This window comes from Neolamprologus multifasciatus, chromosome 22 (genome assembly GCF_963576455.1).
Source record: "Neolamprologus multifasciatus chromosome 22, fNeoMul1.2, whole genome shotgun sequence".
NCBI lineage: Eukaryota > Metazoa > Chordata > Actinopteri > Cichliformes > Cichlidae > Neolamprologus > Neolamprologus multifasciatus.
The window spans coordinates 18,732,266-18,751,655 of NC_140459.1; the positions used below are offsets into that span (position 1 = coordinate 18,732,266).

Here is a 19,390-nt window from a genome sequence, read left to right on the forward strand (position 1 = left end):
GTAGACACGTGCTAAATGAGAATCAGTGTATTTACTGTAACGGTTCTTTTTGCAGGGTGAAATGATTGTTCAGCATACATCTTTAAGGACTTTAGTTACAAAGAAATGCACAGGTTTAAGTTTATTTGGGATATTCTATAAACCATATAAGGTGATGTGTCACTAATATTTGGTGAATGTCCTTTAGTGAGTCGCACCTCAACCACACTCTCTTGGTAGGCATCAACAAGCTTCTGGTGTCTGGTATAGCGTTCATTTAAATCAGTTGGTTTCTTGGTAAGGATCTGGCTTTTAGGGCTCTTTCACAAATGTTCAATAGGGTTGGGTTGAGGCTATAGGAAAGCCTACTCCAGCAATGTAATGTCACCCTACTTTATCTATTACAAAGCCAGTTGTCATATGTGTTTGGGATCATCCTCCTGTTGGAACACCTAACTGTCTTCAAGTTTCAACCATCTAGATGTTGATTTGAGGTAAAGTTCTAGCTAATTTGTCTAGTGTACTACTGGCAACAAAACAGCCCCAGAGCACGATGCTACCACCACGATGCTTTACACTTGGTAGTGTTCTTAGGCGTAAAAGCCTCACCTTTATTCCTCCAAATGCACCTGGTGTCATTGTGACCAAATAGCTTCAGTCTTGACTCGCCTGATCATTGCTTCTTTAACCAACACAGCAGTTTTCAGTTGTGCATTTATGTAACTAGAGTTACATGATAAATTTGCTTTTGCTGACACTAAATGTGGAACACATGAGCGATGACTGCTAAAACGGCCTCTGTACACCTATATACATACTGAATTTAAAAACATTATTTATTACATTATTCAAATGTACAAGAATTGATTTTTTTATTGTAGTAATTACTGTATTCATATATTTTTAAACTGAAGGGGGGATTTTTTTATTCGATTTTTTTTTACAAGCTGTCCATTGCAAATCCTTAATTTAAAATGAATAAGTGTTATCCAACACTTATGCAACATGAATTTTAGTTCTGTCAATGCTAGACAAGTAAAGTTACTCCCTTGTGTTTTTTGATGTTTGCATATTTGGTGTTGACTGTCGTGTGTTTATGTCCATATTCTGAATTTCCTGAGTCAGACAGAAGGACTTTAAGTCATGAGGTGGGCCTCCCCTCCACCTCCCCCTCCCTTTCAGGGCCAAAATAGCGTGTGTGCCCCACTCAGAAAAACAGACTTGACAGTGCGCCACGTCCAGGGTCCGAGCGGTGCGTAATTATTGACCAGAGAGTGCAAAAGGTCTGCAGCCATCTTCTGTGGACTGGACTCTTCTTCTTGCTCGACACTGACATGAATGAAACACTGATCTCCCGTTTGGACCTCGTCGTCGGAACCGGGCCGAGTGGTGTTTATGTGCAGGAGAAGTGAGGAGAGGGCTGATGAGACGCGATGTTGTTCTGGCAGCCGTACACTGAAAACTTCCGAGCCCCCCTACAGAGACAGAACAGCGGCTATACGAGGTATCCGCTCATGTACACCTCAAATGTAAATGTCTGGTTTAGTTTATATCCTCACAGTGTGGGTGTTTGGAGCAACAAAAATACCTGTTAATAAATATCTGTCGGTGAAAAGGTCAGCGCCCTGTCGCTGTATTTGATATAACATTATTTTTATGTGACACTGAGGGGTGTTTGCATGCGCACAGGGTTCATATTTGTTGACAGTAACGACTTTTTGTAGATATGTGTTATAGTTTCGGGGAGGCAGAGCGCAACTACAGTTGGACACAATGACGGAAGCTCGAAGGTTTCTGATTGGCTAATAATTCTGCGCTGGGCACAGAGGGCGGCCTCTGATTGGCTGGACTCAGTCTTTGGCATCCTTCCCGAGGCTGGTGGTGGCAGCCCTGCGGGCTTCAGAGACCGACAGTCTGTGTGCTGAGGGAGCCATGTTGATGCTCGGTTTTGTGTCAAACGCTTCATTTTGGATGGTTAACGGACTGCGTGTTAAAAATAAGGAGCCTCGGCGGTGATTCCAGCCCCGCGATGAGAAGAGGAGCGCGGAATGGGATGGTAGAGGGAGCGCCAGAGGAGAGCCGCTCTTAGGTCACCGGACGTAGTTGAAAGCAAGTGAAGTTGATGCTAGTTAGCTTCATAGCTCGGTAGCAACAGCTGGTGCGGGGCGCTGCGTGGGATGCGGTGTGTGGATTAAAACGATATTTTTCCTCCCTCTGCTTGTGTCGTTCTGCTGAACAAACGTCAGTCGGACTGTATGAAGACTCGATACTTGAAACAACAAAGGCGCTGCTGAATTCAGGCTAGCTTGCTTAAGCTTCCTTTTCAAAGCTAGCTGTTAGCTAACATTAGCATGCTGACAATCAGCTCGGATCTTCAGTCACGACTAACTATTTACTCGCTGAGTGGGTTCTAGGTTACTTTCAGGCAGTCTGCCTGTCTTGGAGCATCCCTTTGTGCGAAAATAAACTCTCAGAACTCGAGTGGAGATATGGCAATGCATCCAGTCTCTGTGGAAAGCTACCGGTTCGCCTGCCCAGCTTGCCAGGGAGCGGCTAGCGGGCTAGCAGCATAACTTTCCTCTCACGGGTGTCATTCAGAAGCTGCAGAGCTCACTTCCTCTATAAGCCGACCTCTCGTACCTGAAGCAAGCTGGCGGCCATCCGAGTAGAAGCCGAGGACAAGGAGCTGGGGCCGATGGCCTGGGTGCTGAAGATGGACGACGCCACCATCGAGTCGGGGCTGGTTCACGACTTCGACGCCAGCCTGTCCGGCATCGGGCAGGAGCTGGGCGCTGGAGCCTACAGCATGAGGTTAGAGAGACTGAAGACAACATGCCAGTCCCAGCTTCAGTGGGTCGTTGGCAAGAACAGCTCTCTGAGTGTTAACATTACAGCCCCCCTGGGTGTGTTACTCCCTTTGTGCTGGGTGTTATGGTTTCTCTTTGTTTTGGGATTTGGAGTCGAGCAGTCACTGCGGGGTGCCACGATCAGGGATGAAGATTAATTTCTCTAAACACACACAAAGGCAGGGAAGGGGACACGTGTCATACTGCCAGGGACAAAGATGTTTTGTTTTTGTTTTGTTTTGTTATCAGTCTGCACTGTTTCTCAATGCACACATGCTGCCAGGACATGGGTAAAGTTTTTGTTACATCCAGGAAGTCAGGAAGACACTGTTCTGGTTTTAAGAATAGGTCTGTGGCTTTGTTTCTCATAATCAGGGTTATGTGAAAACAAGTGGCTGCACATGTCTAGGCGGATGGGACTGAATTTAGACTCTTTTTAATGGAGCTGTTCTATGTTATAAATGAAATTGCTCAAGCATTTTTTTCCTCCCTCAATTCAGGACATACATGCACCTAATCCTTTAACATTGAAGCCAGTATTTTTTTTCTGTTTACCTGCTCCTGACCTCTCTAAGCAGTGATCCATGATCATATGTTTTTAGTCTGAATATTTTAACTCTGTTTGACATTTTTGAAACTCTTGCTTTCCTCCCGAATGATTTTCCTCAGAAAATGTAGCAGCAATTTAGTCACTGTAAATACACTTAGTTTAATGTATCTTTTTACACTAGCACACCATCATGTTTGGCCCGTTTGTTTTTGGGGGTGCGTGTGACTCCAATAGTATTGGAAATCAAAAATTTATTTATGTATTTATTTCTCATTGCATGGTTATATTTATCCTAAAACTGTTTCACCACACAGGCAGTCCATAAGCATACTACATCTTTTTTTAGTGGTGTTTCACCAGCAGCAAACTTAGATTGAACTGTTGGGAGTCTGGTGACTCTGAGATGTTGGACCCATTTATTTTATTAGAGGAACATGTCTCTTCAGATCAATGCAGAATTAGTTTTTCAATGACAATGACCCACAGCTTGTAGCAGTCCTATGCTATAACCTTTACACTCATCTGATCTTAGTTCAGTTTAAATGTCTGTGCCCTCTTGTACCAAAGACCACCATCAACAGACCAAATAAGGGAGTGTCTTTTGGAATATTGGCATTCATCCCTCCAGCAGATTTCCAGAGAGCTGTAAGATGAATGCCAGCATGTGGAGGTTTTCAGGTGTTACTGGCCCAACCCCTTATTTAAACACATTGTGTTGGTTTTTGCCAAAATATCTCACCTGCCTGTACACGCAGAGGCCAATAAACATGCAGTCTAGTAACAAATTTTATCTTCATAGTTCTGGTTTTAATATAATAACAAGCCAGATTATCCCTGGTTTCTGGTTAGTCAGGTTATTCCAGCATTTATGCTGATGGTGCATATTTACACTGGCTGGGCAGCACTACTTGAGAATAATCTGTCTGCAGAGGATGCATGTGCATTTCCTGCAACTGTGCTGTCATAGTACATCCGACAAGGGGACGAGAACCTCTCTGGGGAAGCAGCTGAATGATGGTGTGAACTGTCACAATACCAGTACAGGAAAGGTTGAGACTTGCTGGTCATTAGTCATTGGATTTTCTATTGGGGGGGGTTAAATAAATTCCTAATGTTTAAAAGAGTCACCAAATATATCTTAAAGTCAATATGTGTGGAAAGACTGAGCTGAGTAACTTTGTTATAAACCACCTGTTCAATTAGTAATTCTTAGTATGCGTGCACTGTTATTTAACGGGTTAATGGGAGGTCGTGATATTTGCATGATGAAGGCAAGCCCGCCGAGGGCATACATGTGCTTTATCTGCATCCGTCTGCTTTTAGCGTGTGTTTATCTGAGCATGACGTAGGTGTGTGCCTGTCGCTTATGTGTGTAAGCAAGATTACTGGTATTCAGGGGATGGTATGCATTGACAGTATTAGTTTGTGCTTCAGACATACTGCTGTCTGTCTGTGGTGCAGGGGTGGGTCGTGGGTGTGTCTGGAGTCAGCAGCCGATGGGAACAGAATGTCTCGGTGTTATTCAGTGGAACGAGCTCCTCAGATTTCAGGAAGCAGATGCAGTTTTCGTGGGCAGCATGGTTCAGCTGGGCTGTGGCACCCATGTTGGTGCTGCCTGGGCTCGCTCGCTCTGCAGAGAAAACACACCGGCGAGTGATTGAGAGAAAGCGATACAGGGCAGGATAAATCTAGCAGGCAGCTGTTTGAAAGACTTTGTTGTTTTGAGGAAGGTGCTGCAGGAATTATTTGAAATTTGGTAAGGTGGTTTTAGTTTGGCTCCAGATTAGTTTTCCAGGTAATGAGATGCCCTGATCTACATATCTTTGCACAGATAGGACTTCTTTTTTTGCACATGCACACACTCCTCACGCTTCTCTGTGCCCTCATTGACACTCCCACAGCATTTGTCAGGGTGAGCCAAGTACGGGAACGTTGTCTAGAGTGGCTGCCAAGCGTGAGAGATGGTATATGTCAGCAGCTCAGGCTATCTCTGGGTGTTTCTGTTCATTTATCCTCCTGCGGACTCATGCATACATAATTAGAGAGACAGTTTGATCGATGGATAGTCTTCGTCACTTATTCTAAAAAAAAGGTGATCCATTGAATTATTCCACACTGTGACAGGGAAATATTGCCCAACTGAAAGTGACATATCAAGAGTGAAGTGAGAGAGTTTAAATCACACAAACATTTGAGAGAAGGTCGTCCAGTACTGATGAATAAATACACAATTTCCTTTGCCTTCAGGAAGGTCACAGTGATTATGTTGTCATCAGGATGGAGCTCGCATGGTGCTGGAGATTCAAACTAACTTTGAGACAAAAGCTAGTTGAAAAATATTGAGGCCAGTGCCAAGGAAAATACGCCAAATCAGCTCCTAACAGGGAAAACTTGTCGCTCACAACTGTTCTTGTATTGTTGTTTTTTTGTTTTTCCCTCGCTGACTTGTTTGTCTCTATCTTGCCCCTCCTAGTGATGTGCTGGCTCTGCCAATCTTTAAGCAGGAGGACTCCAGCCTCCCTCCTGAAAATGAGACCAAAAATCCCCCATTCCAGTATGTGCTGTGCACCGCCACCTCGCCCGCTGTCAAGCTGCATGACGAAACGCTCACATACCTAAACCAAGGTGAGACCTAAAGAACGGCAGGTGATTTTGGGAGGGGGTTGTTGACCCGGTTTTACACGACCCAGTTTGTGTTGCATGGCTGCCTGTCAACAATCCAACGTCAATAAATAATGAGCGCATTAATTTAATGCATTTCAGTGGGATCAATGTAAAATGAAACTCTTACTGATGTGAATGCCAGCCTTGTGTGCCCTCGACATGACACACTAAGATCTGTCTATTACTGAAATGTATTGTAATGCACGTTGAATGCATAACAAGACGTTATTATTCCAGGTTATTTAACATATCAATACACACAGTTTTAATTTATTTAAACACAGCTCAGGGGCCTTGTTTTACGGTGGTTTGGTCATACAGGCGAGATTTTGTGGTTTTTCTTGGAAAAACTTGTTTTGTTTTGTGTAACACTGTACTGCCCTCCAAACACTCCATTACCCCCACTGACTGTTACTTTCTCAGTGCATTAATAATGATTATCTGTCCAACTCAGTGTTTTATTTGCTTGTTTGTTTTTTTACAAGTTAACTTACTTTTTTATTAGAATTGTTTTGTATGAAAACAAAACCAGCAAAGTAAGAAATTCATCATATGGTCTAAACGTCTGTTTTCACTGTGCATATAACAATAAAATATCATAATAAAGCCTGTGAAGGAGTTTGATAGAGAGCAGGGTCAGGTATTTTCTGATCGTTGGAGATTATATTGCTCATTGTAGCGATAGAAAGTACCTTGAGGTGACTGTTGGTGTGAAGTCATGTTATATAAATAAAGCTGGATTAAATTGCATGTAATTAAACTGGAGTGAGCATGAATAAACAAAATACCTGAGCGGTGTCTTCACAGGTCAGCCTGTGCAGTGTGAGCATTTGTGCTAATTTTTTAGGACAGACTGTTTATTTGGGCATGCATGTGTTTTTGTCCGTTTCAGACAAACTGAAACATAAACCACTGCAGCAGTGACACAACTTTATACCACACTGGGGTGATTTTACAAAACCTCAAACAAGAATTAAAAGGCAAATTTTCCTTCAGGTGTGATCATTTAAAGAGTATAAAATGCAAGCTGTCTCCACAGCAGCACTCAGAGGATTCTGTATCTACTTTTTTGTGTTTTTGGTCTTTGTTCCTGTAAGTTTGATAAGGTTAAACTCTGTAACTACAGAGTCGATAGGCAGACCAGTGAGAGAGTCCAGGATTTATCATAAGGGTTTTGTTTGCATAGCACTTATCACAACTAGCATTTCAAAGTTCTTTACACAAAGTGCAATAAAACACAGTCATGTGTGACTAAACAGGCAGGAGTCGGAAATTAAACTATAACAATAAATTACTAAAAGAACGTTGGGGTTTTTTTTGTTTGTTTTTTAAAAGGACCTTAAATGTGATAACATCAATATATAATGCTCACAGTAAAATAATCAGTTGTAACAAGTAATCCAAAAATGAGTTTTAGTGCCATTAAATCCTAGTATTGAGTGTTTCATCAGAGGAACCATTCCTGCAGTGTCATTCATAAATTTAAAACGATAATAATGAGCCCGTACCTTTTTATTGAGTGTGTTAAATTCAAATATATGTATACACTCATTGTTCCTTGTTAAATCTTTCCTTTTTTTGTTGTTGTTGTGTTTTGTTTTGTTTGTTTTTTTTAATGTTCATCTACTCTCACTCAGGCCAGTCTTATGAGGTGCGTATGTTGGACAACAGGAAGCCAGGGGAGTTACCGGAGCTCAACAACAAGATGGTGAAGGTGAGAGGATCCTCACAGCTCGAGGACAATCATGCATCTGTCTGTAGACGGGACACTTTATATCTAATGTGTGTGTCTGTGTGTGTAGAGCATAGTGCGAGTGGTGTTTCACGACCGTCGGCTGCAGTACACAGAGCACCAGCAGCTGGAGGGATGGAAGTGGAACCGTCCTGGCGACCGTCTCCTTGACATCGGTAAAGATTCCTGCCGAGAAATGTTTGCTTAGACTGTCCCGGTCATGTGTGTAATTTGTAACTCAAATATTTCTGTGTGTGTGTGTCTGTGTATCAGATATCCCCATGTCAGTGGGCATTGTGGAGCCAAAGACTCACCCCTCCCAGCTAAATGCTGCAGAGTTTCTGTGGGACTTGAACAAAAGAACTTCTGTGTTTGTGCAGGTAACACTCAGACATGCTCTGACACTCATTCAAACCACAGAGAGACACACACACACATACATCCTCTCTCTTTGAGCCACCTGCTCAGCGTGCTGCTGAATTTCCACATCAAACACGTTTTGACTTCATCGTGTCTACCCGCCGTCTGCAGGTGCACTGCATTAGCACAGAGTTCACTCCCAGGAAGCACGGCGGAGAGAAGGGCGTCCCCTTCAGGATCCAGATCGACACGTTCGCCCTCGGAGACGGCGGAGACTACACGGAGCACCTCCACTCTGCCTCCTGCCAAATTAAAGTCTTCAAGGTGCTCACTCAATCTTAAACAGGGCACGTTTGAAACTGTGCCAGCACTCACCAGTTACATCTCTTCTTCTTCTCTGCTTCCTGTTTAGCCAAAGGGGGCAGATCGCAAGCAAAAGACTGACAGGGAGAAGATGGAGAAACGCACAGCTCAAGAGAAGGAAAAGTACCAGCCTTCTTACGATACCACTATCCTGTCAGAGGTCGGTACAGGGCTGCTGTGAACTCCTAAGCTTTATGTGACTTTAACACTAACTAGCTTATAATACTAACAAGCTTCCAGGTTCAGTTCTTGTTAATAATACAAAAGACTCAATCACTGCCAACCGGTCTGAAAATTACAATGCTTTGGATTTAAGAACTAACGAACAGCAATAACTTTATTCAGAAAGCTGCTGAAGTCATATAATCCTCTTAATTCGTTGGCCGTGGTTTCTCACTGTTTCTCACATTCAAGTGGATAAATGTCAGTGACTCTGAATCAGTTACTGCGTGTTTAAACCTCAGATCATCAAAAATACGACGATCGCGTTGAGCCCAAAAATAAAAACCCTCCTTTGATTTATTTGGGGGGAGGTGGTCTTTTTTTTTAAAAAATAAAAAAAATATCACAGAAATGTTTGGCACTTTGCGCTGTGCAGTGGCACAGATTTGATGTCACATTAGTTTGCCAGGTGTGTTTAATGTTAGGAGAGGTGTGTTTGTTCACACGGCTGTCATCTTTCCTTCTTTCCGCCTCATTTGTTTATACCAAGTTCACCAAATCAGAGGCACGCTGCTGCTGTGAAACAACAACCGGATAACGGGTTAGTATTTCTGTGCCCAGCTATCAGCATTCGACTTGCAGCACACAACTGAAGTGGATTTTGTGTCACTTTGTGTGGTTTTACCATATTTTCTCAGATACTGAACAGACTTTTATTGTCAGCTCAACTGTTTGTCTAGACCAATGATTCCCAATGTGTGGGCTGCAACCCCCTGTGGGGTCTGAATGGGCCACTGCAAGTCCAGTGTGCCCAGTGTTCCTCCTGCACACATTCAGGCGGTCTTGCCTCTCTACCATTGTCTCTACACCGGTCAGCCTGAGCTGTTCCTTTGATGTACTCCCTACTGCTCGCTCCCAGTGAAAATTAAGTTAACTGATATTCTTAATTCTCCTATATTAGAAATGTAAATGGATGGGACCGTATCATTTTAATCTGTGGAGCGTTTATATGACTAAATCCTACAGGATGAGAAACATATTTCTATTTTACTTATGTTTTATAACCAACTAATAAACTTTTGGCTTATTTCTTATTGGATTCTGTAGGATTACATGTTTTTAGGGTTATTTTAAAATCAAAGGTGTTTCTATATTAGAATCTTGGTTTTGTAAGTCATTCTTAATTTTGGGGCTTTTTTTGCTCAGGAACTTTTTCTTGTCACTAATTGTAAAGATTTTAATTTTGAAACTAAAGCTGCTGATAGAAGATCAGGTTCAACAATTTCATCACTGGAGCATGAATAAATGAAAGCACAAAGGAAATGCTTTGTTAGGTATGTGTGACCATCAGTTGGGCGTTTTTACTGAAGGTTTGGGCGTGCCACTGAAAATGTTTATGTTTCAAATGAAGCTGCAGGGGTGTGAAGTTTGGGAATAGCTGGTCTCGACTAAATAGTTGTGTTAATGTGACAAAAGGGATTTATTTTAATTTGTTCTAGCTGATTATATAAGTAAGATTGTTCAGGGTCTTCTCATATCTACACCCCCCTTAAACATCACTCACACAGATGGTCATCAAACCAGCTACAAACTGCACTCTTGGTGTCACAGCTTTGCTAAATAATGCTACAGTAACACTAGAGAAAACAGATCCGAGAACGCAGCAATTACTGCAACTGCAATAAGCTTGTGATCTCGTTGCCTTTAAAATAGTTGCTTTGAAGACTGGTACAAGCTGTGTAACCAGTTGCTGTCTTCAAAGCAACTTTGTTTTCAGTTTAAAATGGACCCAGGTTAAGTTGGAAATTATGCACAATCTGTTGGTGATTAAATGGTCATCTACCTCCATAGACGTTCACATTAATTTCTTTTATTCACAGTCCAGTCAGAACTTCATACAGCTGAAACAGAGGTTCCTTCACAAGTGATGACGTAGTTGCTGCGAGACAGCAATTTGACAGCAATACAGGTGCTCGGCAACCTCGCTTTTAAACAAGAATAACCAGAATACAGCCACTGTTGCAAAGAGATGCATCACAGACAGGTGTGCCTATAAATTAGACTACAGTCAGTCTTGAGTCAGACCGTGATTGTTTGGAGACAGGTTACCTCCCATTCAATCACTTTGCAAACAAAAAGTCACCCAGAGGTCAAGGATGTCAGACAGTCGGCCTTAGTTGGTAGCTGCAACTACTTGCAGCAAAAGAATCACCGGCTGATTGATGAAAGTTTTCCCAGTGAAAAAGAGGATGTCGTTCTATTTTTACTGTAGTGTGACTGAGTCATAAAGCATAACATGGACAAACTGTAAATATAACAAACATAAAACCACTTATGTCAGAACATCAGTTTTCTTAACACCTCATCCAGTTCAGGGTTTTGGGGTCTGGAGTCCTTCCCAGCTGACATTGTGGGCGAGGTGGTGGTTCTCCCCAAAGATCGCCGGTTTGTCAGAAGGTTTATATCAGAACATGCGTAACATTTTAGCCGACATTCGTCAGCTTCCCCAACAGCCAGACGGGTCTGTTTCTTCCATCAGTAAGGGCTGGCCAGCCTTTATTTATTAGCATCAATCATGCTCTGCACCTTTTATCAGAGACCCGGCTTTTAATTCATTTTCACTGTTGCTGCAGTGACATAACTTCTCGCTTAGAGGAAAATGGTTTGCAATTTGTTGCATAAAGAGGAAAAAAACACTTTGAATCTTTTGCAGCTTGTATTAAAATCAGTTAGTAATGAAGTCGAAAGAATTGCCTTTTATCAAATATATTGCATTTATTTTGTGAAATAGTGTCTCTGTGACTTTTCTTTGACTTTTCTGTGTTTGGCGGGTGAGGGTGAAACTCTCCTCAGACTGTTTTTAAATGCGCTCAAATGTTATTGGACTATAATTACGGTGATAACTACACCTCTGTATCTGTTCCCCACATATCGAGTTGGAGGTTTTAGTTGTTTGTGTGATAACCGCTGGCTGGTTAATCTCTGCTGTGTGTCTGTATGTAGACGAGGCTTGAGCCCATCATAGAGGATGCGGGCGACCATGAGCTGAAAAAGTCCAGCAAGCGGACACTTCCCGCTGATTGTGGCGACTCCTTGGCCAAAAGAGGCAGTGTAAGCATCCTGCTCTGCTCTCCTCTTCCTCCTCTTAATCACTCCACACATTGTCTGCCACCTTTTTTAGGACCTATTGTTGATTAGTGAGGCCGTCAGTTGCTGTTTAGGGGATGTTGTACTGAACTTGACTTTAGGCTAGATGGAGCTAAATTTCCTTCACCTGTTGTTTCTGTGTAGTTTGAGCTGCTTGTATCAATAAGTGCGCTTTCCACAGTGCTCTCCTTGGCCAGACAACGCCTACACCAGCACCAACCAGGCAGCTACTCTCTCCTTCGCCTCCACCCCACTGTCGACCTACACGACCTCCTCAGTACTGGACAGGTACCTTGAAAGTGTGTGTGCATGTGTGAGTGAGAGAGCTTTCTGTTTTTTAGGTAATGTGTATACTTGTCCTAAATCACCGTCTCTGTTTTCCAGTGACTCGTCCTCACCCAATCACCAGGCAGACCCTGGCAGCCATGGCAACTCGGAGGTTAGTGAAAAGTGACACACCTGCACGAACAGAACAGAGGTGTAAGAGAGACTCAGGTGTAGATGATGATGTAATTGATTGGTTTGCCGCGTGTGTGCTGAGTCACTGTCAGGCTGTAACGACTTGGCTGAACAGTGCAGAGGCGCTGTTAATGGTTTTAGTAACATTTGTTCTGGTCTTGAAATCGCAAATGAAAACGTCTGCTGTGACGAACACCTGCTGCCGTGTCACATGATACGTTTTCCTCCCTTAATGACACAGGGTTAAGATTTTATTGAGTTTCAGTAAGTGACACTGACTGCTGCTGTGGTTAAATCCATGTTTGTTTCTGATGAGCAGCAACATTTATTCCAGCAGATATTTAGATAAGTTTTTCTGCTGTTATTACCTTTCATTTGAATTCTCTCAATGAATTTGAGCTGCATTCGAACATTCAAAGCATATTTGGTGTAGGTGACTGACGAATGTCTCACCTCCACTCTTCAGTTGAGTTTGGATCCATGACTTTTTTCCACTCATTGTGTTTTATTTGAAATTGTCTTAAGTTTCTTTTCCACTAGCGCCTGCTCGATTCAACTTTACTCAGTTTTGGTCATTTTCTATTGCAAGTCAGTAAAGCTCAATGTGGGTGGGGTTGTTATAGCGAGGTGGCTCTTAACTCCTGTGATGTAATTTGTTTGCGACACAAACGCTAAAAAACAATGGAGGACACCGAGGCGTTGGTATCAGGGTTTTAATAGTTTTGCAGTTTTCATTAGTTTTTATTTTTATTTAGTTTTGACTTCAGATTTTCAATTTTATATCAGTTTTAATTAGTTTTTACCAATTGTTTGCTAGTTTAGTTTAGTTTTTATTTTTTTGAAAATCCTTAGTTTCAGTTTAGTTTTGATTAGTTTCAGTTATAGTTTTAGTTGTGTTTGCAATAATTAAGTGTAACAAAATCCCAGTTTCATCATATCAGTCATTCTCTTCTGCTCATCCTTGGATATGTTGCTATTCCAGCTACCATACTGCACCCTGGACAGGTCGCCTGTCTGTCGCAGGGCTAACACGCAGAGACAGACAACTCACATTCCCACCTATGGGTTCTTTAAATAAATAAATAAAGGCAGATGAACAACCATTGATACCAGGCAACTATAAAATGTATATCTTGGCCCCAATGAGACTATTAACTCTTGCAGCACCGGGTGTTCGTAATTTTGGTTCAAGTGAATTGATAAACTTTTTGAAGGCAATTGACTCACACAGTTGTGTAGATATGCCCGTCCTGTTGTCTCGGGACGCATCACGCTGCCTTGCCTGGGGTTAGCTTCTGTTTTCTGGGGATGCGGGTTGAGTGTGCTCCCTTACCTTCTCAAGGTAAGCTAGGTTAGCCTTCTTGTGTGAGCTTTTCAAGTGCACTTTAAGGTTTGTGGGATTTTTTTCCCTTTAGAAATGTCCCTCATAATTTGTCTGTTTCCACTACAAGACACTTGCTTTATCCAAAACACAGTCATATTCAAAGTAATCCCAAATTGGACTCTGGCTCCCGACTTTTCCTGACATGATTCTGCGCGTGGACGGAGCAGCAACACAGACGACTCGACTAACGTACTGCCACCTGCTGGCATAAAAAGGGAAGTGTCAGGAAAGAGATGGCTGTTTGGAGACACACCCCTTATATTAATATTTTGAAAAAAATAGTTACGGGTACATATTTGCATAACTTTTTAGGTATATGTACAAGTACCGGTAATTACAAGTACGAAACATGTACTGTGCTTCATAAATGAGTAACAAATGTAGTACATAACAATAACCTACACCACACCAGAAAAATAGATTCGGACTACCTTTTAGGCTCAGGTGCAGTGACACGGCTTTAACAAGAAGAAAAGTCAGTCATTCACCACCATCTTTCTCTTCTTCCTGCGCACTAAAACCACCAAAGTCCTCTTCTCCAGTGTCGGATACGAACAGGCTCAGGATGGCTTCGTCATCCACTCTCCGCTTCTTTCCTTCGTTGTCACTTTCAAAACCAAACAAATCCTCCTTGTCAGTGTCTGAGTCGAACACCCTCTGAAGGGCCGTGGCGGTGTCCTCTCCATCATGCACCAGTCCAGCCCTTCGAAATCCGTTGGTGATCGTGGATGTTTTCACACCTTTCCACGCTGTCAGAATCCACTGGTGGAGTTGGGCATAACTTGCTTTTCGCAAGTTTATCGCCGCTCATCATCCACGCCTCCCGCTGAACGCGTAGCGCTACTTTGAAGTTTGTTTTTCGCGCTACTTTGTACGGCACTACGTTGCCTGGCGGACGGACAGGTGACCAACATACCACTCTTGAACCCCGATCCTTCCACCAGGCAACGTAGTGCCGTGCAACAGCGGAACAAACAAAACAAATCCTCTTACGATATCACAAAAATCATGGACAATCCATAGAAAAGCCGCACCTGACTAAAAGCCGCAGGGTTCAAAGCTTGTGCAAAAAGTAGCGGCTTGTAGCCCAAATAAGGGAAAAAAAAAAAAAAAGGACAATTTTTTGATTTGTTTTGTTTCCTTGACAATATTATACTTTAATGTATAATATTGTCAAGGAAACAAAACATCAATCTAAAAATATTTAAAACACAAATTACAACAACAAATTACAATCATCAACTCAAATACTTGGTTCTAATTGAACAGAAATTTCTATGAACTTGCAAGAACTGTGTAGAACATGAATCAGTCTGTGTCAGATCCTGAATTTGAAATTTCCACTGAAATCACAAGTAAGAGGTAAGTGGAACCAAGATCTAGGACATTTGCTTTTTGAAGTTTGCAAAGACTGCTAAATGTTGCCAATGGTAATTCACCCTTTGCGATTTTGCGAGCCCTGAAAACCCTAAAAGTCGAGTCGAGCTGAGTAGGTTCTAGTGGAAAAGAGGCTTTAGTGCCCTCAGTTTTAATCCAAATATTGTTTAGCTCAGTAGGGCTGAGTTGTGTTAATGTTTCGACCCCCTGTTTGCTCCTCTTTACAGCAGTTGAGCCCCACTGCCTCCATACAGGACACACAGAAGTGGCTGCTGAAAAATCGCTTCAGCTCCTACACACGGCTCTTCTCTAACTTCTCAGGTATGCACAGGCAGGTTGTCAGACACACAAAGTGGTCAGGCGTGGTCATGATGTTGAAAGATGTGCACGTGTATTAGAAGTGACCGGATGTCCTCCCTTTTTATTTATTTATTTGTTTTAAGGTTCTGATTTGTTAAAGCTAACCCGGGACGATCTAGTCCAGATTTGTGGGCCAGCAGATGGGATCAGGCTCTTCAATGCACTCAAATCCAGGTAGGTCACACATGAGTGGCTGCTTCTGGTAAATACAAAGCAAAAAAAACAAGTTAAAGAGAGACAGAGACATAACATGATGTCACCCACAACAAAAACACATCATGCCAGCTCCACGTTCTGTGATACACCACCCACGCTGTTTTTTGTGTATGCAGGTCAGTGCGTCCCAGGCTGACAGTATATGTCTGTAAGGAGTCCCTTCAAGAGAGCCCCCTGCTGGACAGACACAGCACTAACGAAAATGGAGAACACTGTCTCTCCTCTGGTTTACACGGTAAAGACGAACAGATGCTGCTGATATTAATCAGGGACCAAATGCCGTCTGTGATTATTATCATGACCGTGAAACCGGTCTGGTGTGTTTCTGTGCAGTGTACCATGCTCTGTATCTAGAGGAGCTCACAGCTGCAGAACTCATCCGCAAGATGGCGTGCGTGTGCAGCATTCCACTGGGAACGATCAACCAGGTGTACCGACAGGGTCCTACAGGCATACACATCTTGCTAAGCGACCAGGTATATACAAACACACTCTTTATATTTTGAGTGTCATATTCATGGCCCTGAAAGACTCGTGAAGTGGAAGTCTTTAATTAAAAAACAGTGGAATAAATGGTATTTATTCCATACACACACTGACTGATGCTTCAGGGGAAATTTGGGGTTCAAGTATACTCAAAGAAGACCCACTCTACCTCTCAAGCCACGGTCCACCCATAAACAGGAAAATGCCTCACTGTGTGCTTTAGTGGACATGGTGACTTTCAGGATGTACAATACCTCCACAAACACAGTGCTTAGAAATAGGGCAGCATAGAAGTTGTGGGTTTGAGATCTGGTTTTGTGTAGTGGTTTACACATTTGCCTAACAAGTGAAAAATACCCGCGTTGAGCCGAGGAGTGAACCACCAACCCTTCAGTTATCGATGATCTGCTCTGCCTCCTGAGCTACAAACACTCACAGCTTACAGAGGAATAACCGGGCGCCATCATCGTGTCTCTTATTTGCATGTTGTTTATGGGCTCTTTGTGTGTCACACACACTGTGACGCTCTTCAGAGTCGGACCTGTGTGCTACCGAAACAAACCTTTAACCTGCTGAGAATGTTTCATGAGCTCCAGCGCTTCACCCTGTTTTTTTTTTTTTTTTTTACTTCTCTCCCACAGATGGTTTACAACTTCCCTGACGAGAGCTGTTTTTTAATCAGCACTGTCAAAGGTCAGCAGTCTATGCTAACAGATAGAAAGCCACAACCTAGATCGCTGTTTGACGAGGATGTAATGTCTCCCTTCACTTTTCCCCCTCTCTGCAGATGAGTCGGGCGAAGGACTCCATCTAATCTTGAAGTAGTGAGGAGGACAGATGGCATCACTAATTCTCCACCCTCTGTTTTGGAGCTGAAGCCTCCCTCTGTCCATCCCTCTGCCTGCCTCTACTCTTTCCCTCTTCCTCCTCCCTGTCTCTCTAAGCGATAGCTCGACGGGAAGCAGACAGACTGCGCTAAAGCCATGTAAATGTTAGAATCTGACATGGGTGTGTCCACTGTTTCATATTGAAAACATTATTAACGAAGGAGATTTAGTTCAAAGAAGAGAGACCGGTGGGATGTGGGATAAAGGGGGGAAAGTTAGCAATGTTCTATGTATTTTTATTTTATTTTTCTGTCTTTTGTATGGTTTTTGTGTGGAGATCGGAGGGTGGCGGCTCCGGGAGAGGAGTGGGGGTCGGCAGGAGAAGGAAAGCGTTTCCTTATTGCTCGTTGCCCTTCCTTCACAACGCACACAACCAGCACTAGGCCAGTATTTGGTAACCTGTACTGCTGAACAGCATGCGATCTCATACTAACTCGCTTAAAGGAGAATCCCACCGTGCCCTGCTTGTTTAACATTCTTGATGGGTTTGTCTTAATACACCATTAATTAACCAACCACGTATTGATCAGCCAAGCTTGGTAACCCCGGAAAGAAACGGGCGTTTTGTAGATGTTTTTTGTTTTTCTTTGACTTTGTCAGACTGACTGCTTTCATTAACTCTCGTCTCGCGAAGTCGTCCTCAGTGATTTACAGCCATATCTCTGTGCTGACGCGACGTCACGCCCAGCTTTCCCGATGCACGTCCTGTTTATTCTGAGCTTTTACTCATTTTACTTCGTGCTTTATTTATGGATCAGCCGTTTTTTTTTTTTTTTCATTGAATTTATGTGTTTCTGGTGCCATACTGGCTTTTTTTTTTTAAAAATAGGGCGATCTTAAACTCACATTTACACACACACACACACACACACACAGCGCATACACTTCATATTTGACTCCTCTGCTTTGTGTACTGACTTTGAAACACTCGTTCAGAGACATGTGATTCTTGGCCGTTTGTGTGCAAGAAGGAAAAACAAAACAAAAGGACGAAACCTCTTAAGAAAACAGTCAGCCTATCCTAAAACCTCCTATCACGGGGACCAAACAGGCTTTTAGATTCATAGGCTTTTTTTCTTTCTTTCTGCCTGACTGGACACCTTAGAAGCATTAAGAGACGATTAAGTCAAATTTAGCAGCATTGCTTGTGTGCAAAAGTAATAAACCCTCTGTTCCAGGATCTGCTTTGCAAAGAAAAAACACCAACCACCCGATATCTAATGGTTTCAATAGTCTTATTTCTGGAGAGTAGAAAACCTTCACAGCACCACATCCACCTTGTATTTTTATGTAGCTGAACGCAGGAAGTTGTCTTTCGAGTGCCCTTATCTTTGAAAAAGTGACGGGAAGCCTCTCACTGCTCCTGGGGGGTCAGTTAAGTCGACGTAATGATTTTTGGTACACGGTGTTTCAGCATTTTTGAAGTGCGTACACTTGAGCGTGTCAGTGTCTGAATGTGTGTGTGTGTGTGTGTCTAAGTGTGCACTCGTATCATTTTTCTTTTCTTGCAAAGACTTCATTATGTCAGTTTAAAAAAAAAAAAAAAACAACAAAAATTTTTTTCCTGTTGGTATAATGAAACCGTGTTTTAGCTTGCTAATGTAGTAAAGAGCATGTGGAAGATGGGGAAAGGTAGGAAATGGTAATTTTTGTCAGTGACTGTAACCCCTCTGTCTTTTTCCAGACGTTAGAGACCAAGCCTGCACTGAAGAAATTCACAAAATTCAAGCTTGATGTGTAGTCAGTAGTCCTACTGCCCCTACCCTCTTCTTAACCGAGAAGGAGAACAAAAAATAAATAAAACAGAATGTCGAGACTAAAAAAAAAAGTTTTTGTCTCCCCACACGCCAGAGCCAGGACTGTAGCTCTTGTGGTGTTTTAGGAGGACGTGAGCGCCGCAGCGCAGTAAAGCTGTGGTCGTCAGCTCAGACATTAACAGAGCGAGTCCGGCGAACTCTTGATTAGCAGTTTTGGTCCGCTGAAGGCCTGACCGCGTGACTGTCTGTGTGACTGTGTGTAAGAGAGTGCGAGCTCAAGAGGTGACCACTGTTGATGTACAGTACAATGTCTGATGATGATGATGCTTATGTACACAGTATCATATGCTGGAGATGTACACAACCACGTGCTGGGAATAAATGATTTCATAACTTTGCCTGGTGTCCTGCTTTATTATTACAACTGTTATGCTGTTTTTGAGACCTACATCATCCCTTTATCTTTTTTTTGTTGTCTTTTTCACCCAAAAAATAAACTTGCAAAATGAAAATAATGGATGAATTAAAAGTAGTGGGTTAATTTGTTTTATTTATATATTTTTATTTCTCTTTAGGTTTGACAAACACCTTTATTTTTGAGTATTCTGGCAATTATGTTGTTGTTCAGGCATTAGAAAGATTAAAATGATGGTCAATGATT

General features: G+C 42.5%; 1 protein-coding gene across 3 annotated transcripts; it reads left to right on the top strand.

Moving 5' to 3' along the window:
• The first annotated feature begins 1,181 nt into the window (after positions 1–1,181).
• Positions 1,182–19,126, top strand: ubp1 (upstream binding protein 1). 3 transcript variants are annotated; one of them, XM_085149798.1, is made up of 16 exons: positions 1,182–1,483; positions 5,849–6,000; positions 7,677–7,753; positions 7,842–7,947; positions 8,045–8,151; positions 8,303–8,455; positions 8,544–8,654; positions 11,660–11,767; positions 11,985–12,091; positions 12,188–12,242; positions 15,251–15,344; positions 15,467–15,557; positions 15,716–15,834; positions 15,933–16,075; positions 16,727–16,778; positions 16,873–19,126. In XM_085149798.1, the coding sequence occupies exons 1-16, from the start codon at positions 1,413–1,415 to the stop codon at positions 16,908–16,910; spliced, it is 1,584 nt and encodes a 527-aa protein (XP_085005924.1). In that variant the 5' UTR covers positions 1,182–1,412; the 3' UTR covers positions 16,911–19,126. The 3 variants fall into 3 exon arrangements, with proteins under 3 accessions (XP_085005924.1, XP_085005925.1, XP_085005923.1); XM_085149797.1 differs by lacking the exon at positions 1,182–1,483 and adding an exon at positions 1,623–2,790; XM_085149799.1 differs by lacking the exons at positions 1,182–1,483; positions 11,660–11,767 and adding an exon at positions 1,618–2,790.
• The last annotated feature ends 264 nt before the right edge of the window (positions 19,127–19,390 follow it).